Raw genomic sequence first — 27,670 nt, 5'->3', positions numbered from 1 at the left:
TGGCCACACAGTACACATGCTCACTCAACAGCATCTACTGCCCTCACTGACTAGTACAGTAAAGTCATCATTGTTCTCAAATGTGCATTCCAGGCCACTCTCCTTGGCTGCCAGGTTACAGTGGTGTCATGAAAACTGTCGTCGTTATATTAACAATGGTTGGACTTTTTCTGGACAGACCATGTATGATACCAGGTCCTTGGGGTCTGGCCTGTGCCAACCACCCCAGCTTTCCCACCCTTCCTGTCCTGTTTATATTCCAGCTACCACGCTTTCCTTCAGTCCCTCTGAAACCCTGGCTAAATTCCTGCCAAACTCCTCATACTGACTCTCCTCGCTTCCTCCATGTCTTTGCAGGCCTGCTTCCTTCGTTTCCCAGATCAGAGGTTCAAGTCCCACCAGGGGAACTCAATCTAAAGTCCCCTTTTCCCAGTACCCTAGACACCTGACTCCATTTTCATCATAATGCTCATCCCTATAATTATATAATTTACTTATGTGTTTCTACCCACTAATATATAAACTTGACTGCAGACAGCTGGTCCTTTTTTTCCCACTTTCGTGTCCTCAGTGACAATGCCTGGCACTCACAGGTGCTCAATAAAATGGGTCAAATGAAAATGATGTTCAGCTAATCCAACACTGCTCTGATGCAGGCATAGAAAGATGGAGGTTTGGAGTCAGCAGATCCAGATTTAAATACTGTGTATGCCACTTAATAGATGTGTCTTTCAGCAAGTTGGGTAACCCTCAAGTTTTTCATCTGAAATATATGAGAAGCGACAGTGTCTACTCTACAAGCCGAACGGAGTTGCTGTAAAGATTAAATGAGAGAAAAGCCCTAAGTACTTGGCACCAGGAAGAGCATACAGTAAGAATTTAATAAGCAACAGGTAGCGAGTATATATCTATATAAATCACACACACACAAACTTTGGTGTTCATCTTTGCTTGGCTTAATGGTTCCACTGCCCTGCCTTTGACCTCACAACCTGGGTGTTTTTTTTTTAATTTTTTAAATTTATTTTTAGAGGGGAAGGGAAAGAGAGAAGGAGAGAAATATCAATGTATGGTTGCCTCTTGTGAGTCCCCTGCTGGGAACTGGCCTGCAACCCAAGCATGTGCCCTGACTGGGAATCGAACCACGATCATGTGGTTCGCAGGCCTGCGCTCAATCCACTGAGCTACACCAGCCAGGGCCACAACCTGGGTGTTCTTAACAATATCATGTCTCAGAAGCACAGTCTGAGTCTCTAGCATTTTCTGATCAGTTCCTACCACACCCCAGCATTAATATGAGCTTTAGAAACCTCTTTCAGTGATTTACCTGAAAATACGAATATTCCTCTGCAGTATAATACAGTGGTTTCAAGCAGCCTCCATTCCACCTACTACTTCAGAGGTCTGTGAATAGTAAATACACACAGATCTATACAAATAGCACACATGTTGAAAACATAAAGTAATAAAATCAGCTTTGTACTCATCATAAAATCCTGTGAGCACAGGTTAAAGTAGTAGCCCCTATTATGGCAAAACAGGCCCTCTTTAAAACACAGTGGCAGGAACAATGAAATCTTTATCATTTTTATTATTTTTATTTGAACATATATACATATGTACAAAATACCTACGGTCAGAATCCTCTATTATAATTTCATTTGATTTACAAAAACAGGACAGCAAAATAACTTAGGTCACTAATACTGTACAAAAATAAAACTGATTAAACAGTTGTAAAGATCAGTCTCTTACAGTGTTACAGATCATTCACCTGTTGTGAAAGAACATATCAATCTATCCAGAGTGATGAGTACTGTGCTAAATCTGCAAACTTACAACTAATCAGTTTCTGTAATTATAACTACCGAATATAAGTCTCAAAAGAAGCATGATGTAGAGACAGACCTTAAAGCCAGGGCATCATTCCACAGTGGTGAAGGGCTTTCTTCTTCCCTAACCAAGGAGAGGAGTTATCTTAACTCTAAAACTATTAAATTTTCCAGAATATGACAACTACTTACAGTATTAAACAACTTTTCTTTCTTTTTAAACACCTGCAACAGTCTTTCGAAAAATTCAGTTTGGTTAAAAAAGTAAACAAAAATTACTATCCTGCAGTGGATTTTTGTAAGTTAAATCCATGGTCTTTTTAATATAAAAAGTGTTTCATAGTTTTCGTGTTCAATGAACTCTAGTAGTCCTAGTTGAACCGTATGTTGATGTAGTAATCTAATCAGAATGCTCGTCCCTGTTTTATGACATTTTAAAACAGGGTTTATCACAAAGAATAAAAAGCCTCGAGTTTATACGTCACATTACTATAATATATAATAGAATATCAAATGTGTGTTCGTCAACAACTTGAAAAGGCAAGGAGCAACTTTTGGGGGAGTGAATTGTGCATTATTTTTTAAAACAAGTTGCTGCATTTACATCCATCTACGTGCTGGACAAAAGCCACAAACAGATTTACTCCTGAAACTACGAAGATTGTCTTTCACTGACTTTGCCTGGTTTTCCTTCGTTTCTTTCTGGGAGGGAAAGATGAGTTTGTGCAAGTTAGTGGGTTGCTAGGCAACCCCAAACTCCTCGCTCACTCAAAGGCCGCGTGCAGAGGATCACAAGCAGAACCATTCCATGAGTTCAGCAAGAAATAGGCAGCCTAACCTATTTCATATGGAAGAACAGATGTCCTTAGAACTTATTTTGGACACAGAAATTAAAATTTGGTTTAAAATAAGTGTTTCAAAAATCTGAAACAGAGGTAGAAAGTGTTCTTTATTTTTCCTGACATGTTTTCCCATGAGAAAACACTTTCCTTTTCATCCCATGGACTGCTCCCAGTCCCTAATTGTTAAAAGCAGTTCCCTTTACAGAACTACTAATGCAACTACGTTGGTTCAACAAAACAAAAAGAAGAAAAGAAAAAACCAAAAAACCCCACACCGTGCTAGTGATGGCCGTCGTACTGGAAGGAGTCGTCAGCTGTGACCCACCGGCGGCAGGAGCCCACACGGGTTCTGAACTGGAAAGGAGCAGGTATCAGGTGAAGTATCGACTCACTGCTAGGGAGGTGCCTTGGTTGACACATCTTACAGCACATGTGCAAACCAGGGTGCACCGGAGCTCCCTGTCTTAGATACCAGATACAACTGTCAGAAAACGCTGTTTCTGAAGAAAAAAAATGTAAACATTTCCCCACAATCACTGCTGACTCCCCTGCATGAGGTTTCTTCTCCACTGTGAAACCTCAGCTCATTTTTTTCTGACCACATAAAGGCCAAAACGAAGTTTTCAGGTAAATGGCATGTCACGGATGTAGTGGTTTGGGCCATTGTAGACACCTGGATACGAGACATGTAGTGGTGAGGCTTCTGATGTAAAAGATACAGTGACAGGTTTTCATCTGTATGTCTGCCATGTGCCTTTGTGTTCCAAAGGGATGACTTTGTAGTCTCCTCTGAAGTCATCGTGGTATTTTCCCTTGGCACTCACTGCTTTTAGGGGCATATTTTTCTTTTCACAGTTCAGCTCCCTTTTCATTTTACATAAATCTTGCACCTGTTAGTGGGAGTTTGGTAGGAACGTGGGAAGGAGACCAACAAACCTTTCTCTGGCCCCAAATAGGTATTTCCAGAGCTCGCTACTGTTACGCACCCATTCGATTAAAACCCAACAGAGTCAAAGCCCTCTCTCCCTTCATGGCATTATGGTACAATAAGGGGATATTAACTAAAAGAATAGGAAAATTTGGAAAGTTAATAGAGTCAAAATTCTGTTTGTTCTTTTTAAATTAAAAAAAAAAAACTATCCTCCTCCTCCTTCAGCATCTGTTGCATATATTCTGCCCTCACATCTGCTGACTTCTTAGGGACACGTGTATACTGTAAAATAAGCAGATTATAACATGGTTCCAAAAAGAATATCTGCTTCTATCCTTAAAGCATGAACTTAACTTATTCATCCTCTGCATTACAAATTAAAGTGCAGCTTATGTTCGAAAAGTACAATTCATACAAAGCAAGGTTTAAAAGTTCTGTACTTAGTGTAACCTTTCCAAGGTTTGTCTTGATTAGTATGAACTCCGACTGCTTACCCATTTGACTATAAGTAACTTTTTTTGTTTTCAAGTCTTTAGTTGACAGGTCATGCTGGAGGAGATGTGCTCTTGCATAAAGACAGCTGTGCTATGGCGTTATTTGTTTTTTAATCTCCAAAGGTAACGTGATTCAAGAGAGTGGTTTTGCTAAAAGAAACTGAAGCACACTCGTCATTACAATAAAAGGAACGAAAACAATTCTGAGAGACGGCAAGCAGGACGGGCCCAGAATCACCGTGTGATGCCACAGTCAACTCACCCAGTCAGACTATGTACACCAGTGTTTAATCTTTAAACTGCTACCCCAGTCTTGGCCTTATTATCCCCCCCCCACCCATCGTGTCCCACCCACCCCCAAAAAATAAAGGAGGAAAAAAAAAAAAAGCATGTGTCTTCTCTCTGGAAGTCAGAGAGGGTTCAGAGTTGCCTCTGAAAAGGGACCAAGTGTGGACTTTGACCTTGGGCTACAATGTGCTTTTTAAAAACAATGCAGGGAGAGGAAAAATTCGAATATTGACCAAAGAACAGGCCTTCCTGTGCTGGCAGGTCTCTTCTGGGGCTTGGTTTGCACACGTCTGTCTGTTTGCGGGGAGTAGTTCTGTCTTTCCGGGGCCGTCCCTCCCTGGCTTCGGCGGGTAGCACCTCACAAAGGGTTGGCCAGCGCCTTTTTGGATCGCTTGATCATACTGGGGTGGAACTCGGTGTGACGCCGGGCGTGCTTTGTGAGGTGGTCACTCCTCATGAAGCGCTTCTCACAGAGCGGACAGCGGAACTGCTTTTCCCCAGTGTGGGTCCGGTAGTGGCGGGTCAGCTCGTCGGAGCGCGAGAACTTTTTAAGGCAGTCTGGCCACGTGCAGGGAAAGGGCCGTTCACCTAAGAGAAGGAAATCAAGACAGGACACCGTTTAAAGAGCACGCAACGCAATTCCCGAAGGCCGGTCTCGGCCAACCGGCCGGCTGACTCAAAGCATAAGCCCTTGGTACGTGAGTGCGTGGCGCTGAATTATGTGCCGCACCAACGGCCCCTGCATCCGTATGATGTGGGAGCCCCAACCCCCAGTTCCCGAGAATGGGGCTGCACGTGGAGATACAGTCTTTGAAGAGACGGTCATTGTTTCGTGAGGTAACGAGGCTGGGCCCTAATCCATGCCTGGTGGCCTGATAAGAAGAGATTAGGACACAGGCCCAGAGAGGAAAGGCCATGGGAAGAGGCTGGGAGAAGGCGGCCATCTCCCAGCCAAGGAGAGAAGCCGCTGAAGGAATCATCTCTGTCAAACATCTTAATCTTGAACTTCTAGCTTCCAACACGGAGGGAAATACATTTCTGTCGTTTAAGCCACTCAGTCTGAGGTCCTTTGTCATGGCAGCCCTAGAAAACTAACACCATGAAGAAATGGCTGAGAATCATCCTCTCTACGCGAATGAGCTTGCTATTTGGTACCCAGTGGATCCCCAAGAGCCTTGGAAATGATTTGTTCTGGGTTTATTCTACACGGCTGCCGGTTTCGTGAGTTCTCCCAGAGGAGTGAAAAAACTCAGGCCTTGGCTGAACTTCCTGGGGGCGAAGAGGTGGAGAAGACCTGAGGAATGTGGCCCAGCTAACCTCCCACCCACAACAGGCAGTCCCCTCGAGCCCCGGGTGCTGCAGAAACCTGTCTGAGCAAGTCTGGTGCCTGGGAGCCCCGAACCCAAAGAGAGCGCCTGCTTGCTCCTCAGCACCTCTGTTACATACACTCGCTGACGCGATATCGACCTTCCTGGGAAGCCCATGTCTTAAGTCATCCTGTCTTCACTCCAAAGACCAGCCTGTTCCCTCTGCCACATACTAATCCTTTAAATATCTCAAGACAGCTGACCTGTGTTCCTCTAATCCTTCCTTGTCTAGACTAAACAGTCTTTCTTTCATTTTTCTCATAACAGAAGGACCAGCATTTCTAAAATAATAACCTAAGTGCAGGCACAGAGTTAAAAGCATTATCTCATTGAAGTCTCACAAGACACCCCAGGGAGGCAGCCCATTTTACAGATGAGGAAACAGAGGGGGTAACAGTCGACAGTTGTTCCACATCCTTCCCTGTTCCGGTTACTTTCCTCAAATTCACATTGTCTGTGTCCCATTTAAATTGCAGCTAAATCCTGCCTTCCAGACGTCATCAGGCCAGCATCGGGGGGCTCCTTACCCCCAGAACGGCAGGGGAGGGACTATGTCCATTTTGGGGTGACACATACAAGCAGAAAGGAAGAATGAGCTGTTTGAGGCGAGAGTCTGGCTGGCACCTCTGGGGAGTGCCTGCCACCCCCCAGCTCCATCCTGCTCTTCACACCTTCCCAGCACAGCCCGAAACGGCTGCTCCAGACCCAGGGCACACGAACTGCTGGCTTCCACAGAGCTCCCCAGACACTCCTTTGGTAGCCGTGAGGCCTGCATATTTTCTCACTCCTGCCCCCACCTTCCTGGAACCCAGAGAAAGACTCCAAAGGCTAAGAGTTGTCCAATGCGGTACATCTGAATCACCCAAAAGTTACGCTCTCTTTCTCCAGGCTCCTCTAAATCTGTGCCAGAGATGTGAAAATAATGATAACAACAAAAAAACAAAGCCTCTGTCACCTGCATGTCAACCTATGAAAACAAAGGTTTACTCTGCTGTTCTCCATGCAGAGCAATGGTGACCACAACCTTTTCAACCTAACTGTTCCTGTGGGAAACCCAAAGTGGGCAAATCGAATCTGTATACAGTAGTCCCCCCTTATCATAACACTGGGACATGTGCCTGAAGCCACAGAGTGCCAAACCCGAGACACAATGTTGTTTTTTCCTATACATACACATTATGGCTTCTTTTCAGCATATCCGAATTGCCAGCATCACCATTCTTGTCCTTCAGGGCAATTATTAAGTAAAATAAGGGTTATTTGAAAGCCCTCGGTGATACTGCGACAGCCTTTGATAACCGAGACAGTCACAAGACACGAGCAGGCGTGGGGCGCGCACAGCGTGCGAGCGCTGCACAAAGGGATGACGCACAGCCTAGGCGGAATGGTGTAATCAGCAGAACGGTCAGCGCACTACCCAGAATGGCACACAATTTACAATGTATGAACTCTTTCTTTCTGCAATTTTCCGTTTAATGTTGCCAGACTGCTGTTGGCTGTGGGTAACTAAAACAGCAGAGAGCAAAACTGCGAAAGGGGGAAGACTATAGGCGAGTTCGCTCCACGGGGGCCTGGGTATAAATTCTCACTGTGCTGTGCGCTGAAAAGCCACAGTGGCAAGAAGCCACAGCAGACCCATAAACGCGAGCCTGGCCTGACGTGGACGAGTGCTGGGGTTAATAACATATGGGCATGCTCACTGCCTCTGGCAGGGACAAAAAGAAAAAAAAAAGCTTCAGACTGAACTCTCTGAAAAACCCAATGACACGGAGTGGAAAACTACACTTTGCCGCTTTAGTTGGATCACACAGCTTTTTAACGCAGTTCAGCAGAATTCTGAGCAAAAGCAGAAAAGCAGGTTGTCACAACCCAACAAGGTTGAGCTTCCTGGGGCCGAGACAATGTCACATCTGACTTTTGTGCTACTTGTGCTTCCAAGCATTTTAGCAAATGCTCTGTGTGTGTTGAACCTGCTCATCCTCCAGGTTGGTCACATGACCAAAGCCTGCTCAGAAGTTCCCGGATCACTGGGCAAGACTTCTGGGCTATTCCAGAATTGGACTGCAGCAAAGTCCTCTCTAACCCCAATGATGTGTCTATAGGAGAAACGTTCTTTTGAACAGGCTATGTTTAAAAAAATGTAAATATATAATAAAGGGTCAGAATTCATAGAGTGGTAATTTGTAAAAATAAAAACAAAAGAAACCACCACCAAAAGAAACCACCACCACCACCACCCTGCTTTCTGATTCGGTGGTGAGGAAAGGGATAGAAAGGAAAAGCAGTGTTTTCTCAGTGCTTGTTAGGACAAAAAGTCATCGGATGTGGTTTTTTTGGAGCAGTGGTAACATGGCTTAGCTTACTCACTGGCACATGTTTCTTTCAAGTGAGTCATGAGAGGAGGTTAATTTATTTCAATGGATCTGTCTCCACTGTGGGAAAAGAGGGGGTCAGAAGACCACTGCGCTGTGTGCAAGGATCAGAAAGGAAATAAGCCTGTAGTAGGAAGATGGTTCTATGGACGTGACAGTGACTGGAAAACAGCCATGAAGCCTGAATCAGCTGTAGGCACAGGAGAACTATCAAGTATGGATGCTCACAACTTATATATAGTTCAAGTGTAATCAGGGTCCATTCCCACTGTATTCACTTGCGATTGAGCTAGCTTATGGCTACAGTCTCTTCATTACCCTGCAGAGTTGTCCTCATGTGACTGTTCTCGTTTTGTCTAACCCAGATGCTGTTACTGACGTAGCGTCCTCATCCCTGAGTGTTCCAGAGAAGACAGGGCCACCCACAGAGCCCAGCACAAACCAGAGTCTGTAGCGGTCTTTGTTCAACTCACATAACTTGTATAATTCAAGTTTACAGTTTCCAAGTGTTTTAAAAAATGCTTGGAAGTGAGCTGCTCTTGTAAAAGCTCCAGGATCATTTTGATTCTTCTCGGATCCTTTGGAAAATCATGAGAAGCTTTTGAACAATGCACTTAATCAAGGGTTGGCAAACTATAGCCCACAGCCAAATGTGATCTGCTGCCTGTTTCTGTCAAGTCCATGAGCTGAGAATGGTTTAAACACCATTCTTAGATTTGCTTTTTACGAAATGGTTGGGAAAAATATCAAGACAAGAAGAATATTGTGTGACAAGAGAAAGCTAGACGAGGCTCAGATGTTTTCACGTCCACACAAAAAGCCGTCCTGGGACTGGGCCACACTCCTTCGCTCACACATTGTCCACGGCTACGTTTCTGCCACCACAGCAGGGCCAAGAAGTGGTGACAGAGATCGCGTGGCCCACAACGTCTAGAATATATACCATCTAGACCTTTATAGAAAGTGTCCGACCCCCGATCTCAATCTGAAGATCTGAACCTGTACCTGGTGTAAATCCAAAGTGTCTTCAGAGGCCAGACATGGAATAGAAATGGGTGAAATGCCAGGTGTATAAGATCATGGGGTGTGCTTTTCCCTCTGAGAGGCCTTCAAATTCAGCACTTTGTAAACACTGAGCCAGCCGGGCAGTGTCTCTGATGCTGGGTTATTCTTGGGACTTACCATTTGCCCTTTAATATCACCCACCTCTCTGACCCAGTGGAGAGTTTGTGTACAACCTACTATGCATGCTAGTTAATGAAAGACATATGTTAAGGTTAACACCTAGAAAATGATACACATTTTCATCTAAGAAAGTACGGAATGGGGAGATCCTACGAGGAGGAGGAAGAGAACTGCAGGCTGAACGGGACCGGAGATGATGTGCAGAGGAGGAAGGAGGCTGCAGACAGGCCCGGACCAGCCCTGCGTCCTGCGGCTGGTGGGAGATCAAGTCAGGTCGTTCCCTTCGGCTCAGTGCTAAAGCCCCCCAAAGGATCCTTCTTCATACCGAACAAAGCTGTGGCAAACCAGCTATCAACTAAAGAATATTTAAACTTGTCTTTAGTATTAATGAGAGAGTTGCCATCCTCTTCGGGGAGAAAAAAGGAACAGACATGTACCAGTGCTTTATTTCTGGCCTTCACAGGAAAACACACCCAGAGGCAGTGACACAATAAACTCTGCTTTACTGGAGCAGAGCTGTTCACAGCACAAGTTTCTCTGCGTTTTCATTATTTATATAACACTCCCCTCCCCTTTCAGCAACAAGCTAAGCACCTCTCGCTGACAGACTCAGCTCAGGGTATAAAATAAACTCGATCAAAAGTGCCCCCGAACACTGCACCAAATGTGCAAATGACTCTCTTTGCAGAGACAGGTCGGGCCTCCACAAGTCTCCTGAGCCTCTCTGGTGGGTTCAAGAGAAGTGGAGTGGGGCCCGCTGGCTGTGCGCTTGCCTATTTGGCACAAACGACGGCTCACTGCTTTAAAGGAGCCTGCACTCCACCTGGTGATCAGTACGGCTATGCCAAGAGAAGCTTATTCTTCTTAGTAAAGTCTTGAACAGTGTCGAATTCTCTATATACAGGGGAAAGGGGCAAGTGCAGAGATTGCCAATTGGATGGATACTCCCAACCCTGGGTTCAGAGAGGCAGCCATGAGGTCCCGGCCGGGGGCTATGCGCTCAGTATTGCCCCTTCCCCGCCTGATTCTTCTCACCCTTCCTTTCCCAGCTCCATGGAAGGTGCCTAAAATGGGCTAACCTTAATTGAAGGTTAAAAATACAAACTGTAGCCCTGGACAGGTAGCTCAGATGGTTAAAGCGTTATCCTGATGGCCAAGGTTGTGGGTTTAACTCCCAGTCAGGGCACATTACAAGCATCAACCAATGAATGCACAAATACGTGAAACAACAAATCGATGTTTCTCTCTAAAAATCAATAAATAAAAATATTTAAAAATACAAACTCTGGAGCTTTCATTGCTTCTAGCAAAAGTAACACAATCTAGTAAAACAAATCTGAGGGAACTAGACCTCCTTTTCAGAACAGAACTCTAAAAATGCCAATTAAGTATGATAGCTTCTCACAGATATACAAAATCAAGGCTGCCTCTTGAGGAAAAGTAGTGGTTTTTTATTGTAAAAAAAAAAAGCAAGTGGAATTCCAGATATAAAAGGATAATTTGATATTAGAAAATCACATTGATATTATTCCCCATTTTAACAGGCCAATACCCCCCATTCCTCCCACCGCCCCCCATCCACGTCTTACCTTGACAAATGCAAAACAGTATTGAGGGAATTTAACATCCATCCCTAAAAACAACTTTTATGAAAATAGACAAATACAGATCTGAAACCTTGCCCCTGCAAGGTCAACAGCAAAATAAAGACTGAGTTCCCACTGAAGCCAAGCTCAAGGCATGATGCACACCCGCCCACCCCCACCGTCACTGCTATTTAAGGTTGCTCAGGGAGTGCAGCTGGGTAAAATAAGAGGCAACTAGTGGAAGGAGGAAGTGAAGTGGAAACTTTACAGCGGATACAACTTTCTATTGGGAGAGTCTAAGATAAGTAACTGAAAAACTAATATAAATTAAAAATGCATTCATAGGTATAAGTATACAAAAGACGAATGGTTTTCTTATATGCTAACCACAGCCAGTCAGGATTAGCCTTATAACACAAGTTCAAGACCTGAATGAAGCAAACTATAAGACCCTCATATAAAAGAAAATAGATAAATGGAACATTTCCCATGCTCTTGGATGGTAAGACTCGATGGTCAGAATGTGGCAATTCTGCACAAATCCATGTGTGAAATTAACACACCCATAGAAATTCTTTTTTCTTGAACTTGACAAAATTATTCTAAAGTTCATCTGCAAGAATAAGTATGCTCAACTTGCCAGAGAACTTTAGCATCAGCACAATAATAAGTGAACAATTGTAATACCAGTTATTAAAATGCATGATTAAAGCTGCAATAATTAAGATGGTGTGATACCAGCACAGGAAGAGACAAATCAGGGGAGCAGACTCAAGTCTGAAAATAAACTCAAGACTCCACAGGGCTGGGATACTGCACATCCGTGAATCAAAGGATGTCGAATTTGATAAATGGCATAGACATCTGGTTTAAAAAAAATTCAACCGGACCCCTACCCTATACCTTTCACTCCAGTAAATTCCCAATGGGCTATGTATGTAAATGTGAAAAACGATAAACATAAAAGAAAATATAGGTGAGTAGTTTTAGAATACTGGAATGGGGAGAAACTTTCTAAACATGAGAGCAAAGGCAGAATCCTACTTGAAGAATAGTTTTGAAATATATAAAAATGTATTTCAAAGAAATTGAAGAATCAAAAGAGTGAACTAATTAAGGAGATTGTAATGTATGACCAAAGATTAAAATCTATAATGTGAAAAGGACACCTGCAAATCAAAATACATAGCCCAATTTAATAAAATTGATCAAGGATGCAGGTAAGCTGTACGATAAGAAATACCAGGGGCTAATAAATAAATATATAAAAATATATCCAACCTCACAAGTAATCAAAACATACTAGTTAAGAACCCGATGAAATACTTATCGGGCTGGTGACACGCCACTGGGGAAGGGACGAGGACATGGGCCCCCTCCTGCTCAAACGGGACTCAGCTGGGCCAGGGCCACCTGGCAAAATCTTCATCTGGGAATTATTTTTGGTAATAATTAGACAGGAACACAAAAATACACAGGGATACCAGCATTGCTTATAAAAGATAACACTTGAGGCCCTGGCTGGTATAGCTCAGTGGATTGAGTGCAGGCCTGTGAACCAAAGGATCGAGGTTCAATTCCCAGTCAGGGCACATGCCTGGGTTGCAGGCCGGTTCCCAGCAGGGGACGCATGAGAGGCAACCATACATTGATATTTCTCTCCCTCTCTCCTTCCCTTCCTCTCTAAAGATAAATAAATAAAATCTTTTTAAAAAAGATAACACTTGATAACAATTTAAATGTGTAATAATAAAGAACTGGCTTAACAGAAGAGTAAACACACAGTGGCGTAATATATACCTGTTTAAAAGGTACAAGACTGTTACATAATGAAACCCAAAGATGTTAGCAATATACACTACGTACGTGAACAGAGCAGTGTGTGATCTGCCGTGTGTGTGTGTATGTGGACATGTACGAAGGGAAAAAAATCCTGGAAGTATACAAAAGTGAACACTAGTTATCTACACGTGAGGGGTTAAACAGTAACTTCTATACTTCTTTCTGTAATTTCCCCCGTATTTTCTAATTTGTCAAAAATGGTTAAGAACAGATTTCTTTTATAATGAGAGAAAAGTCAGAAAAAAATTCTTACAGGAAACAACAGCACCTCTGAGTTTAAATTTTTCCATGAATGGATTATATAATTACAGGGACTGGAGTGGGGAGGATTTACTTCCTACTGAGAAATTACTGAAACCCTTCAGTGTCCAAGACCAAAGAAAGGAGAGAAACCATCCTGTTTCTTTCTCAATAAATTGTTAGAAAGTGAGGAACTTGCAGAACCAACTACATCTGTTTTCTCACTCCTCCTCCTCCTTTTCCTGTAAGTGAAGGAAAAACGGCCCCCCAAGGACACACAGGAAGCTCCCTTCAGCTGTGCAGTCACAGACAGTGCTGGGGCTGCAGGGCTGCCCTGCCAAGGAGTGTCCTCCTTAGGAACTGACAAGGACATTCCTACAAGGACTGAGCGTGCACAAACCTGGGAAGCCAAGACCAACACAATGTTCCTCACGGACGAGGCTGGCGGGCGCCTATCCACATGTACCTGCCCCCGCCCCCGGGCCTTTGGTGCCCCTGGTCCATGATCATCTGTCCTCAGTGCCTGCGGCAAAGGGACGTGCACCTGCAGGCACAGAACGTGTATTTGCTTTATTTTTTCATTCCATTGCCCTCAAGTGCACACGCACCCGTGCACTTGACAGAGGAGGTATGTAGGCCATCTCTGAGGACAGACAACTACGTTTCCCTACAGAAATCATTCCAATTCATACTGGACTCAAAAATCAAGAAATGGAAATCCTTCTGTGTGTCCAAAATATTGCTACCTACACATGCAGACGTTTTGGAAAAATGAAAACCCTTGACAGGCTTTGGAAGAGTAACTCTGCCTGAATGCCGTCCACCCTACTGCCATTTGCTCGTGGCCCCTCTCTGAATTCCTCCTGTGATTTGCCTCCTTTTCTGTTTCATGTGTCGATACAACAGCCACTACAGAGTTTGGATGGGTGACTGCACTCCCGGGCCCGTGTTTATCTGTGAAAGGCCGCTGGCCCCATACTGCAGGTACTGAGCCGGGAAGTGGGTGCGTGTCGGTAACGCCTGTCACCCAGCACTTCCTCACCACGGCACGAGGAGGCAAGCCTGTCCCCACACTGCCAGCGTGTCCCCCACCTCCTCTGTGAGGCAGCTCATGTGTTGCAGCCTCAGAAAAGATGGCAGACAATAGATCTTCACGGGGCTCTCAACCCAGCTGGAGACATGTCTCAATGTCTCAGTTATGTGGCCCCCGTCTCAGCAACTCTGAATCAGCCGAGATGAAGTGACCTCTCCACAACCACCCAACCAGGACCGGGCCTAGATCAGCTGCTCCCCAAACCCGCATTCTTCCTGCCATCCTAGACTACGATGCTCTTCCCAGGCGTTTGTGGGAGACAGAAATAAGAAAGAAGCCTACTAGGCACTAAACAGTGAAAGGGATATAGATGTCTGATGGCAAAACTATCCTGAAAATATAGATCCTTTGAGTCTTTGCATTTTGGATTACTTTTATGACCATCAAACTCAAGTCTGTCCTGTTCCAAATGAAACTGACTCAGAGAGCAGGTCATAGGCACAAGGACACCCTTAGACTGGAAACAGTTTTCAAATTCTTCCTTCAGTTTCGAGCACAAAGCAAGATTTGTTGTGAAAGGAGCAAAGGCGCCCCCTACCTGGGTGTAGGGAAAGCCTTTTACCGCATGTTTTTCTACTTCTCTTGTTTCCCTGTTGCGTTGCTTTGGGGAGGGCAGAGACCGTTTATAATAAATAGGCCGTTGTTGAGATTTAAATTTCACAACAGAGTTTTAAAAAGGTAAGGCAGGCTCTAAAGTCTTTAAACTGAAACTCACTTGATTTGCCAGAGTTTCCTACCAAGAACTGAGCTGTAGAGAAAGAGAGCGATTAGAGGGGCTGTGTGCGAAGATCAGACGCAGAGGTCTCCAAGAAGTGGTTGGCACTCTCTCCTCTCCTTTCAGAAAGAGCCTTGGGCAGTCCCAGGAGCAGCCACTGTCTCCTGCCCAAAGCATGCCCAGCACAAGCCTCTCGAGGAAGTCCCCACAACGGCTCAGGTTAGCAGAGTTGGGTAGCCCCGCCGAGAACAGGGTCTCAGCGCACGCCTCGCAGCTCTGCACCCTTCCACATGCAGGATGGGGAAAGGGACTGCGTGTTCCTGAGCCTAAGACCAAGCACTTGGGGAAAGGCCACAGAAGTCCTGAGTCACGGGGTGCTAGGTTCTGACACCTGGAGCCGCTTCAGCAGAGGGGGCCGGCACACCAGGACCCAGACCCGAGTGGTGCGTGGCGGCCCAGGGGAGACTGCCTGGTCGAAGGACTGCATGTAACATGGACAACCCTCCCAGGATGCCAAAATCAGAGGTGAGCCCCCTGCCCCACAAATAACAGATCACTTCCAGGAGAAACAAAGGTAAAGGGAGAGAACTGATTCTGTGAACTTTTACCCAAAGAAGGATACAGTTTAACAAAGAATTGACCCAGCGATCCTGAACTGCCAAGGTGAAGTCCTCGCATTAACAGCAGAAACGGGTGGGAGTAACGGGACTGAAGAACCGTCTAGTTACGGACAGTTCCTCTTTGCTCACCAGGTTTGTGATGGGGAGGTTCTTACCCGATACGCGTAGCTACCCCACAAGGGCCGCTGAGACTTTCGGCTTCATTAGTGAAAACAAGGATAACCTCCCCATTTGTTCACTTGTCACTCACAGCTTCCAGTCTGGGACAACTGCTATCCAGAAGCCTGAAGCCTTTGGTTCAACAAAAGACAATGAGCAAAAGAGGAAAACACCAGAGAGGAGACTGGTGTCTGGTTAGTAAGCGCCACCTCCACCTGCCAGCCAGGCTGCGGCACCCAGAGCCACTAGTGATGCTACTCCAGTATGTGCTTCCAGCTTTCTCTCTCTGGGCTCAACCTCCAGACCTGCTGGCACCAGAGTGGGGCTGTGATGACCACAGGTCCTCCTCACACATGCCACAGGGGCTACTGTCCAAGTTTTCAAGCCTTAACGGAGTGAGCCACTAACTAGTACTGCCTGGCCCCTGTCACCCAAGACCACAAAGAACGGCAGGTCTGAGCATCCAACCTGTATCAAACAGCCCCTGCCTGACGGCCCTAGCCCTCCTTGGGCAGGCTCTCCTGGGCAAGTGTTTCAAAATTTCTGGGCGAGCAGGACATTGAGAAGAAATGACTCAGCGTGGAGGAGCGCAGCCCACGTTCCTTTCATGCTGGGAACCCCCGCCCCAGTGGGCGAATGCTCACCAGAGAAGCACGTGTGGCCAGCCAGGGGTGCAAATGCACCACGAGAGAGGGAGAGCCAGCTGTCTGGTTGTCACGCTGCTTATTTTCCTTAAAACGGCAACAGTACAAAACTACTGTAGAATTACGGCAGCACAGGGATGTAAATCATTTTGATGTGTTTTTGTAAATTATTTTGAAGATCTAATTTTTGCCTCATGATTTGTCACAGGGTTTTTCTTGGGCATTACCCACAGCAAACAGCCTTCTGAACCCCAATGGGCTTCAGCCAATGAACAGCTCACTTCTGTAAAGACAAGGCTTCTACCTGTTAGCACACAGGGCGACAACCATTCTGGGCGTTAAAATGGACAGACGACTGGAATTAAGTGAATGGTGCTACTGACCACATGGCTGCAGTTACACTTGCCCCCGGTGAGGCTTTCAGTACTGGTTTCTAGAACACCCACCCAGGCAGGCAGAGATACATGTTGAAATTATCTGTGCTCACACAGACCACTTAACGTATGGCTGGTGACCTGTCTTCAGGTTGAACTCCAGAGATAGTTCAGAGCCCTTTATCTTCAAAGGGAAGAAAAATATAGAGAAAAAAAAAGTCATACTGACGTGTCTCTCATTTTGTCAAAAATCTGCTCTTTGGAACATCCTGTTTATCAGCCTAAATGGGTGGATGGCGTGAATGCCTGTTGGTTTTCTCTGGCATCCATTGCCTCTTTCAGGTAATAAAAATAACACACATGGAATTTCCAGTTAGAAACCACCCCTTCCTCACTCTGAGTCTCCACAGAAATTCCAGAGGTAACCCCACAACCCCAGAGGTTGCGTGTAACCCATCCAAGCCGTGGTGACTGAGGGCAGGGGGACTGTCTCTCCCAGGGCTGACTGGAGGGGAGCTTCACACTGCTGTGGGCCACCTGACCACCGTTCAGGGACAGCCTGCCTGTGAATTAAGCCAAAGCAAAACACAGCAAAGTAAGACCTAGGGGGCAAGGTAGACACTGAGTACCTGGATCTAGAGGTACCTGTAACTAGAGCCCCGCCCCCCTCAGATGCGTTGACTGTTTTTCATTCAGGCAGTCCAAGACTGGATCCTGCTGCTTGCAACCAGGAGTCCTAACTAGTACAGTTATGTACCCCAAACTAGGGTCTTTTTCATTTGGCAGGAAGCAGGTTCTGGATAAACTATTGGAAAAGTTGATCCGAATCCAAGTCCAAGACTTCTACAGATATTCCTAAGCTTCATAAAAATCAGCCACAAGGCAGAGTCAGAATACAAGAGTAGAGAGCTAAAGATTAGTAGCTTTAGGGCCAAACCCAAGAGAGCCGTGCAAAACGACGGGGCTCCTCCCGACTCCTCCCACTGGCAGAAACCTAGGAGTCCAGCTCGACAACCACACACGCCCAACTCCAAGCACCCAGAAACACACTAGGCAAGTTCCAGAGGAACCCTGGATGAAGTCATGTAACTCCAAGCCCAATTCCTCCTAAAAAATGAGAGAAAGAGACCCTTTTAATCTTCATAGGACTTCTGTAAGTTTAAATGTGACAACATATGTCAACCATGTGGCTTGGAACTTGACATGTAACAAATGGTGGATGTTACTGTTATTAGTTCTATTATTATTGATGTCAATATGATTACTACTACTAATGATTTACGCTACTACTGTTTTTACTATTATTCGCAACACTCACAGCACCTGACGTCTACGTCTCACACAGCTCTTTGCATGTAACAGTCACTCAAACAATATTTAAATGAATGAGCTGCTGCTGGATTAATCTGGAATTGTACACAAAAATTCTAGGAACGAGGGCTTTCTGGGCAACATGTGTTATTTAAAAGTGTAATACTCAGTATTTGGGGATACTGTTCTAAATGCTTTAATTAATTCATCCAAATTAAATCTCATAACAAATCCATGAGAATGAAATGACTGAACTCCATTTCATAGATGGGAAGACTGAGGCTCAGAAAGTTCTTATAATCGGAGTGGTAGAGACAGGATTCAAATGCAAGGTCTGAGGGGTCAGAGGCCCTGCTCAGACTGCTCCCCCTTGCTGCAGGTAAAGGCCTCTCCCAGAGAGGCCTCACATTCAGGTCCTCCCAGGGCACTGGTCTCTTCCTCACAGGCTTCACTCTTCATCTCTGACTGCCTCTCTTATCAGAGCTGGCTCCTTGGAAGGCACAGAGGGTGAATCCTCTCTCCCCCTCTCTCTAACGAAGATAACCTGTAAGATTTCTTCCAAGTCTGAAATGTCCGTAACGCTCAGGAGGCGGCATTTCGGTACTTCTGTCTGCCCCACTGGTCCCCACTTCAGTCCCAGTCCAGCCCAGCAGGAGGCACCCCCTTCCAGAATAAGAGGGACGTGCCTTGGACAATCATTCGAAGTTGAATACAAATACTACTACCTGCATTTCAAATCCCCGTCGTTTATCTTGTGTGGCTTAAGCTCCTATCTCTTTATTTTAATCTAGTTGAATAATGTCCTTACTTTTTAAAAAGGCTCAATCAAGGATGAATCCCATTCTCCTGTTCAAATTTGTGATTGTTCTCAATTTCATTAAAAAGAAAAAAAATTCAGCCCTGGCTGGTATGGCTCAGTGGACTGACCACTGGCCTTTGAACCAAAGGGTCGCAGGTTTGGTTCTCAGTTAGGGCACATGCCTGGGCTTCGGGGCAGGTCCCAGGTTGGGATATGTGAGAGGCAACCACACATTGGTGTTTCCCTCTCCCTCTTTCTCCCTCCCTCCCCATCTCTAAAATAAATAAACTCTTTAAAAAAAAAAGTCAAAGGCCTAGTGGCCCTGGGTTTGGACGGTGAACTCACTGGTTCTTGCAGCTCTGGACTCTTTAGGGTTCAGATCCAGATGATCAATTTCCATCTCAGGATTCCAAAAGCTAACATACGTCATGATAAACTGAGATTAAACGGGAAGCCTGCGGGTACACCATCATAAACGTGAGCTTTAAGCACAAAAGGAAATAAATGCTTGGAATATCTCACGCATTAAAAAAAAAATGGAGGCATCTCACTCCTTTAGTGGGGAAGGCATTCTCTATGAAAAATAATGTTAGTCCTATTGTCTACTGAGGGGACTGCTTGAGGCCTGGCTAAGACAAATGTTTACTCTTGGCCTTAATGCACCAAGAAGGTATTAAAGTTTCAGGATGGCCCCAGGAAGGGAGGAGTAGGAACTCTCCCAGGCACTGGGTCTCGGGCTGTTTCGCGGAGTCTGCGGTACATAATACAAGGGCAGCAGTCCAGGGCTGACTCCACTTCGGCCCTTCTACTCGGTTAATTTGGTTAATTTGAAGCAGATCTTTAAATCAAGGTTAAATTAAAGGAAAAAAGTCGACCACAAATTGAAATTTGCAGGAGACCATGGGAGGAAAACCTTCGAATCAAAGAGCTACAAAGAATTCACAACTCAGGGCCATCTCACCACATGGGCCAAGCTGGGGCCTTTAGCACTTCATCTTCTTAACAGCCCTTCAGAGCGGCTGCACGTGCTGCTGGGAAACGTGAGGCTCCAGGAGAGTCCAGGCTGTGCTCAAAGTCACACGCTTGTCAAGGCAGGGAGCCAGGTTTTAAACTCTGGCCGTGCACTTCCAAACCATCCAATGCCCTCAAAATGCTTACACAGAACAATCCCCGTCTATCTGAAATTGTGGACATATGCTATTTTAGAGACAAAATGATGGATGTGATGACCTCTCAAGGTCACTTCCAACCTCCAAATTCTATTCTTTTGATACCGACAACTGCTGCCACCAAGTGCTCCGAGTTAGGCCCAGGGCTGTGACTAACTTCCCAACAAAACGCGGGGTGGAGCTAGAGGCAAATTGCTCAAAGACCACTGCAGAGAATCCCATTTCTTTGCCTTTTAAACTGTCTGTGGGGTTTTTTTCTTCTTCCTCTGGCCCCTCCTTTTTGCGTGTGTTGCATGGAAACAGAAAGTGCCTTTGTACCAATTACTAGGCACTAATTTACACTCTTCAGTGGGAGCTGGGACTGCTGGAGAAACATTAGGAAAAGGTGGGAGGGTCGGATGCGGGGGAGGAATTGAGCAGGAGAGGCCTGGAATGCGGCAAGCGTTTTCCTCCAAGCCTGAGAACAGACAAGGGCGGGGGGTGGAACGTCGGAAAATTTGGAAGTCAAGACTAGGGAAAATGACAATGCTGAGGTCTTTTTTCTTTTTAAATCAAGAACGCTAATTATCATCAGGCATTCAGAAATCAGATCGGTGGGCTAGAAAGCCGACTCTAACCAGGGCATGTCAAGTTGTTTTAGGGGCTACTGGATGTAAGTATGGGGAATATATCCACCCACTCTTCTCTCTGAACTTGCTAAGGAATACCATTTTCAGCCACTTTCCCAATGTCATAGGATGTTTCTCCCTGGGAAGTTCAATCTGGGAATTTCCTACAGATGTTGCAGAATGACAAATTCAAGGGATAAGCATCAACAATTGAGACAGGAACAGGAACATAAATCTGACCCTTGTGTTCAGAGTCCAAGAATTCATTTGCCTCAGTTTACCTCTTTGCCTCTGAAAGTAGGCAAAGAGGGGTGTTACCATCAAAACATCAAAAAATATTTACCCTGGGCCCCATTTGCACCCCTCCTCTCTCTCTTCTCACCATTCACAGATTTGAGAGGAAAACCAAGGGAAACGATGTTTTGACTCTGTAATTCTACTCCACTTGTGTTTTCTGCTGTGAAACAGCAGTCCTAACAGCAGCTGAAGCCTTCCTAGGACAACCCCACTTGGCCTTCGCTAGGACCCCTGGCTGGAAGGTGATGGACAAGTGGAAAGTGAGGGAGAAGAGCCACTGGTCCTTCCCACCACTGGGACTAGGCACAAAGAGCTGTTGGGGTCCCCATCGGCCCTTCACCCCGGGTGAGATTCCAGCAGCGACTGGGCCATCTTTCCTTGGAGTCAAGGGAATGGTAACCTCTTGTGGGACACCCGAATTAATCCCCGCAGGACGTCCTTGCAATCCTCAGTACCTATCATCCCGCACAGCATGAGGCCCTGTGCAGTCCTTTGCTGTCTTCTCAAATGGAGATTATTTTTCCTCACAGGACCCATGAGACTGTGTCTATAGTCTCACTGGGGGAAGGGGAGCGATACTGCCCCGAAGGGGGCAAAAACCAGGTCTTGGCTATTACAATGGTTTGTGGCCGTCTATACTGCTGCTTCTAAATATATTTGTGGTACTAAAGTGTCATGGCGGTGGGGGGGAGGACAGTTATGGAAAAAATTTCTAAAGTTTCCCAAAGAATGAGAAAATTAAAAGAAAAAGAAAAAAGGGTAAAAAACTGTGTAAGTAAGCTCCACCCAGGCTTAGTTGTAAATCTATCTTATATTTACATAAGAAGTATGTCAGGTTACGAAATCCATTTCATGTCACTTTAGGAAGTCCTCTGTAAAGAGGAGTGGGCAGAGAAAGTCTCTACTCATGACGAGAGGAGGTGGTGGTAAAGATTGGGCAGGGGCTAGTTTGGGGGTTGCCTGTAGCCCACTTCGGAGCTAAGGCTCCTGGCCTAGAGCTGCGGCCAAAGTAAGACCTTGACCTGTCCCTGAACCCCAGCCTCCCAAGTAGTGGAAGTGGATCCTTCTCACACCTTTAATAGCTCTGGATTCTCCTGAACCAAATCATTGACTCTAAAGGTTTTTCTAGTAATCAAGAGAAAAGAATATAAGAAGCACAGAGCAAGCCTGACATCTATATAAGCAAAATTTTAAAACTGTAGTCTCAGGGAAGAAACATCCACCTGAGTTAGAATGGGACATATTCCTAGTGAGGCCAGAACGTCTCCTTTCCCTACTGGAAGATAACTTTCAGGGTGGGGGCTACCCAGGTCCCTTCAGCCAGATAGTCTTGGCGGCGAAATGTTCAAACAGCACAAGGAGAAATGGAGTAGCTACTCTTGGGGTGTTTGCGCTCTTGTCTCTTCTTGTTTTACATAAACTTCCTTCTGCCCTATATTTTTTTAATTGTTAAAAAAATTTTTTCCCTATAGAACTAGAGTGCGATGCTTGGGATTTAAGGGTTTCTAATGTTCAGAATCCTGCCACCAGTTATCAACTTCAACCCATTGTCACCATCTGAGGACAGGTAACTTAAGTCCCTCCAAAGAGAGTAAAATTGCATCTGGTATGGAAAAAAGGCCTAAGGTTTCTATCACCGGGGTGTCAACCTAGTACGACCCCACATCAGGCCCTTCTGATGATTTTTGTCTGGAATGTGGATATAGTTGTTTCCTTCCTCCAAAGACACTCCTCACCCCCAACATACCTATACTGTATGTACAGGGTGACCCCAACGTCAAGAAATTTGGAATACATTTTTTAAGTGCTTGTGGAAGGGCTGAGGGGTACAAGAGGGGGGTCTAGGGAGTCGGTGGGTCTGAGTGGGTGTTTGTGGATGCTAGTGTGGGCTGTATGCTGGGTGTGGGGACTGTAAGGGACTCTGGAGGATGTGTGTGTGCGCACGTGCATGCAGAGGCAGGGGCTGTGACACGGGTTCGGGTCTGCGGTGTTGGGCCAGGATAAACTTCAAGTTGGTTGCATTTCAGGTAATATGTGCAATATGCTTTCAGGCAAAGTACTCCAACGTATCTAACTGTTAACATGAAACATAAATCCACTCTAAAGTGTCCAAAATGTCTGGAAACAGAAAACAGTGCATTTGCTGTACTTTTTTTCAGATTAACCATGGATTGATCCACTGCTTAAACTTTAGAGGTACATCACCTGAGAAGATATCTGATCTAGAGGCTGAAAAAAAAAAACAAATTGAGCATGGTATTAGAAAATATAGCCCTGGCTGGCGTAGCTCAGTGGATTGAGCGCGGGCCTGCAAACCAGATGATCGCGGTTCGATTCCCAGTCAGGGCATATGCCTGGGTTGCAGGCCGGTTCCTTGCAGGCTAACTACCAGCAGGGGACGCACAAAAGGCAACCGTACATTGATGTTTCTCTCCCTCTCTCCTTCCCCTCTGAAGATAAATAAATAAATAAAATCTTTAAAAAAAAAAAAAAGAAAATATAAACTAACGTACAACTTAAAAATAACTTTATCCCATGCTTCTCAGTTTGAAGGCCTCTATCACACAAACTGTAAGATCCGACATTTTTTGAGTCTACTGTGTATGGAATCCTATTAAGTGTTTCATAAATATTATCTTATCTTTGCACAAGAACCTTTGAGTTCAGTGACACTACACTATTTTCTGGATTAAAAAAGTGAGGCTCAAATAAAACAGAGGTTGCAAACTTAAATGCCCACAGAGACAATGAAAATTATTAAAATAAGGGGCACTGCCCCATATAAAGAAATACCAGTTCAAGCTCATTGTTGCTAAGCAGGAATTCAGGCCCAGTATTGCTAGGTCGTTCGATTTTTCCAGAGAAGCTAGAAGCCTGGATTTGTGCCAAAATCCTCCGATTTTTAGATATTGGTAACTAATTAAATTTTTAAACTGTGTGTTGGCCAAGCCAAACAGATGTGCAAAGCAAATTCAGCAGCAGGCCTTGTGAACTCTGAATTCAAATAACTTGGTTCAGATCTCACAACTGGGAAACAGCAGGACAAATCAGAACTCAGCTCAGCCACCTCAAAAGCATCTTTCTCTTAGGACACTATAGATACAGCTGTACTGAATTAAGTGGAATTTTGTTTAAATGACTCAACTTCTAACGCCACTGGTTCCATAGAAGTGGCACCTCCAGGAGGCTCCCGAGGAGGTAAGCAAGTGGCCTGAGGCATTCTGTTGGGCCACACGGAGCAGGGGGCGTGGCTAGAATTTTAGCTCTTAAAATCTTCACAGAATGCAGACATTCTAACTGCTATCTCCTGCCCACCTTCTGGATTTAATACAAACAAAAGGAAAATCAGGAAGCTTCTTACCCCACCCCAAAGGCAGTCTAACTGGAAGCTGTACCTGTAACTTTCAAATGTACCAAATCTCCTCTAAGTCTCTTATTCAGAGTAGCCTTTATACACCCTTTTCAGAAGGATAGGAGTACCCTTCTGAAGATATTTACAGAGGCTAAGAGGTTTGGTTCAACCATGTCCCAGAATTACAGAGCACCAAAACATATATAAAACACCTACAATCACTATATCTCCAGTTTCCAAAGACTGACTATGGTATTTAAAACAGAAATAACATTTCACTTCATTTTCCACTCTTGTCTGTGGAAAAGGTTCTCCTGAAACAGCTGAGCCGACTTGCCTTATGGAGAATTAAAGAGCACCACGCATGCATGCACACATAAGCAGCCATTTCTATAAATGCCTAAGAAAAATCACTCAGCTGCATGGCTCAGAATGTTGGGAATCGCTTTTCTGCGTCGGGTGGACCCAGGTAGCTCGCACTAAAACACTGCAGGCTTCCCCAGCTGCACAACTGGGCAGCTCCCCGAAGGAGAAAGTGCCTTTGCTCAAGGTGGCAGTGGGTGTCCAAGTGAACAACCGAACTCCGGGAACATGGCTGACGCAGCCAGGCCCGCCTAGCAGCTGTTGGTAACACCCTTGGTTTAATACACCCCTATTTCACCCCTGGCAAGCCACGCTAAAGGTCACATCCCCCAATTCAGACACGTTTCTTTTAACAACCTTAGAGATACAAACTTTAAAATGTGCTGTCTTATGGCAACCCGGGTGACAACCCCAAATAGAACCTGATTTTGCAGGAACCAACAGAGGAAACTGTTTTATTCCTGTGCCGGCAACCTCTACAAGAAGCACCTTCCAAAGGAAATAAAATATGAGGTGCAATTACGTGGCCTTTTAAAAAGCAACACAAAACAAAATCAACCAATTATCATTTGAAAACCACAGGCCCAGGGCTCCATCTTTAAAGTGCCAAAAATTACGCAAAATAACAATACTTTTCCAAGTAACTCCAGCAGCAACCTTTTAAACATGGTGTCAGAGGACAGAGGGGAAAGGAGCTGCAAGGGAGGAGCAAGCCCCATGCTTCCTTGTCGGAACAGCCATTGTATAGAAACCTGACTAAAGATGGTGAGGCAAGGCCAAGGGTCAACACTTTCCAACTTTTTCTGAGTATGCTAAACAGAACCAACAGAATTGGCTGACCGTGGTCCCAGGAAGTCTCCAAAGCCCATTTTATCCTGCAAATGTCTTTCCAGCCACATTCATCTGACCATCCCTGCCTTTTCCTCTTTTGGGGAGAGACCATTCCTTGGGGCCTCCAGAACATTTCAACAGTCATTACCCTACCTTGACCTCCAGCAAGGACCAAACCCCCTCCTCCCTAACTGCTCTATTCAAGGTGGAGGGAGAACCTGAGTCACGTGGAAAAAAATAACTGAAATATCACCTTAAAGCGGTCGTGAAGTTTACCCACCAACCATCACTTGATCAAACTCCTCTGCTGCCCGAAGCAGTGTTATTTTAAACCTCTCTGGGGACTCTTGGCCAAATTTAAAACCACCTTGGCAAGCCCTGAAAAGTAGCAAGCATACAGCTAAATGAGTCCTTAGTCATCCTTAAAAGGTTCCATGTAAAGTGTGCCGCATCTACCCAGGCTCTGGCCACATCTCTGCAATCCCACACGAGAACCAAATAAAAGGTACGTCACTTAACTCCCCCACCCCAACCGCAGCCACCCTCTGCCCAGGTCCGGTAGCCCGGTAGTCGCAGAGTGCGGGAGTCCTGGGGGGCGGGGCGGGAGAGGGGAGGGGCAGTGCCACTCCCCACGAAGCCACGCACCAGGGCTAGCACTTAGCACTCACTCGGTCCGCCAGTTTAAAGCACTCCGCGGCTTCCAGAGGCTGGGGACGATTAGGAGAGTGAGCTTTCAGTCTCTACACGGTTAAATATTTAAATAGTTAAACAGCATCTTATCCAAAATGTTTGCGCCCTTTAGGCCAAGTGTGGTGTCCTTAACGCCCAGGAACTCTGCCAAGCCAAAGGTTAACTAACCCCAGAGGTCAGTGGGAGAGGGAGACGACGCTAACCTGTATGCACTCTGTAATGGGCTTTGAGATGGGAGGATTTTCCATAGACTTTCCCACAGCCACTGTAGGGGCACTTGTGCCTCTTTTCGGAGGCGTGTTTCCCCTTCGCAGCCACTCCAGGGTGGAGGAGGGAGAGCGGGCTGGGCGCGCTGCCAGGATCCTGTCTCTCCTCCGGGCTGTGGGAAGGACTCGACCCAGATTCGGTGGTCACGTCGCTGTCGGATCCCATATCCTCATCCGGACTCTCCAGACTGTCGCTGCACACCGAGGGGGTCTGGATGGGTCGGTACTTGTTCAGGTCCAACAAGCTCTTGGCAATGGTGACCAGTGTGCAGTAATCCTTCCAGGTGTCCCCCGGGTCACCATGCTCCTTGGTCATCTCGCGCTCAGGTAATCGCAGCCGCTCGGCGTCCGGAGCTCCCCCATGTTCCGGAACCGCGGCGCGGTTCGAAATGGAAACCAGACACTGGGCAGCCACGAAGTCCATGTAGGCGGCCGCGGACATGGTGCGGGCGACAGCAGCCCCGGCAGCGCGGTCAAACTTGGTGGTAGCTGCAGAGGTTCGGCTTACCCTGCCCTGGCCTCGGACGCCGAAAGCTGTGCGACGGCCAAGGGGGCGGGGGCGCGGGGCGCTTCCGACTCTCAGGAGCGCCAAGGCGACCTCAGCCCCTCATCTTTACGTAACCCGCAGCGCCTCCGCACGCAGCCGCCACGGTGCTGAGCCACGGTGCTGAACTCGCTGCGCTGCCGCCTCTCTTTGCCGCGGTGTCCTGCGCCCGGCGCAATCCCCCCGACGGGCGCGCCCACCGCTCCCAGCCGGCTTCCTTGGAAAGACGCCACACGTGGCGGTAGCAAGTTTATTCGACTGAATACGCCCCCGAGGTGCTGGGAGAGGAAACTGCAAGAGAGGTACACGCCCTCCGCCGCCTCTCAGTGGAGCTAAAGACCCAGGACACTCACCCCACCACCCCGACGCAGGTGGCAAGGGTGGGACCAAGAGTCACGTCTAAGAGACACTTTTCCCCCAGTCCACTGACGGTTTCTGAGCCCCTGCTCTTGCCCGTCCGCACCGTTCCGGCATTCTCTAGCTCAGTAACAATTTCGCAGAATCCCATCACGTCACAATTCAAACCCCCTCCAATTGGCCAGTGGGGAGGGTGATTCAACTCTGTTTACTTTCTCCCCCTGCCAGTCAGAACGGCCTTTCGGTGGAGAGGTGCGTCTAGAGCTGAGGCGTGCGACCAATCCGACCGTTCCGTTTCGATGCCTCGTGCTACCCCTACAGCCAGGAACGCTGACATTTAAAAGGGTAACAGCCCGGAGGCTGGAAAGGAGCAGCCGCTCCTCATTTGGAGTGCCTCCAGCTCTGGTAGCCAGTCCAGGCTTCCTGGCTGGCGTTCCAGCTTGCGGAGCTGTGTGACACACCTTCCCTAGTCGGTTGCGCTTGTTCTTTTAATAAAAGA

General features: G+C 46.3%; 1 protein-coding gene across 1 annotated transcript; it reads right to left on the bottom strand.

Moving 5' to 3' along the window:
- Window positions 1-554: 554 nt before the first annotated feature.
- KLF9 (KLF transcription factor 9) lies at window positions 555-27,466 on the bottom strand. The gene is made up of 3 exons (XM_037061682.1): window positions 26,208-27,466; window positions 1,207-4,975; window positions 555-992 (listed from the first exon to the last, which is right to left on the bottom strand). Exons 1-2 carry the CDS (start codon window positions 26,710-26,712, stop codon window positions 4,746-4,748), a joined length of 735 nt encoding a protein of 244 aa, XP_036917577.1. The 5' UTR covers window positions 26,713-27,466; the 3' UTR covers window positions 555-992; window positions 1,207-4,745.
- Between the last annotated feature and the right edge of the window lie 204 nt (window positions 27,467-27,670).

Source organism: Sturnira hondurensis, unplaced genomic scaffold (genome assembly GCF_014824575.4).
Source record: "Sturnira hondurensis isolate 20B ecotype Veracruz unplaced genomic scaffold, ASM1482457v3 Scaffold0013515, whole genome shotgun sequence".
Taxonomy (NCBI): Eukaryota; Metazoa; Chordata; class Mammalia; order Chiroptera; family Phyllostomidae; genus Sturnira; species Sturnira hondurensis.
Note: the sequence above shows the minus strand (reverse complement) of the source record. Positions and strands in the feature narration are given on the sequence as shown.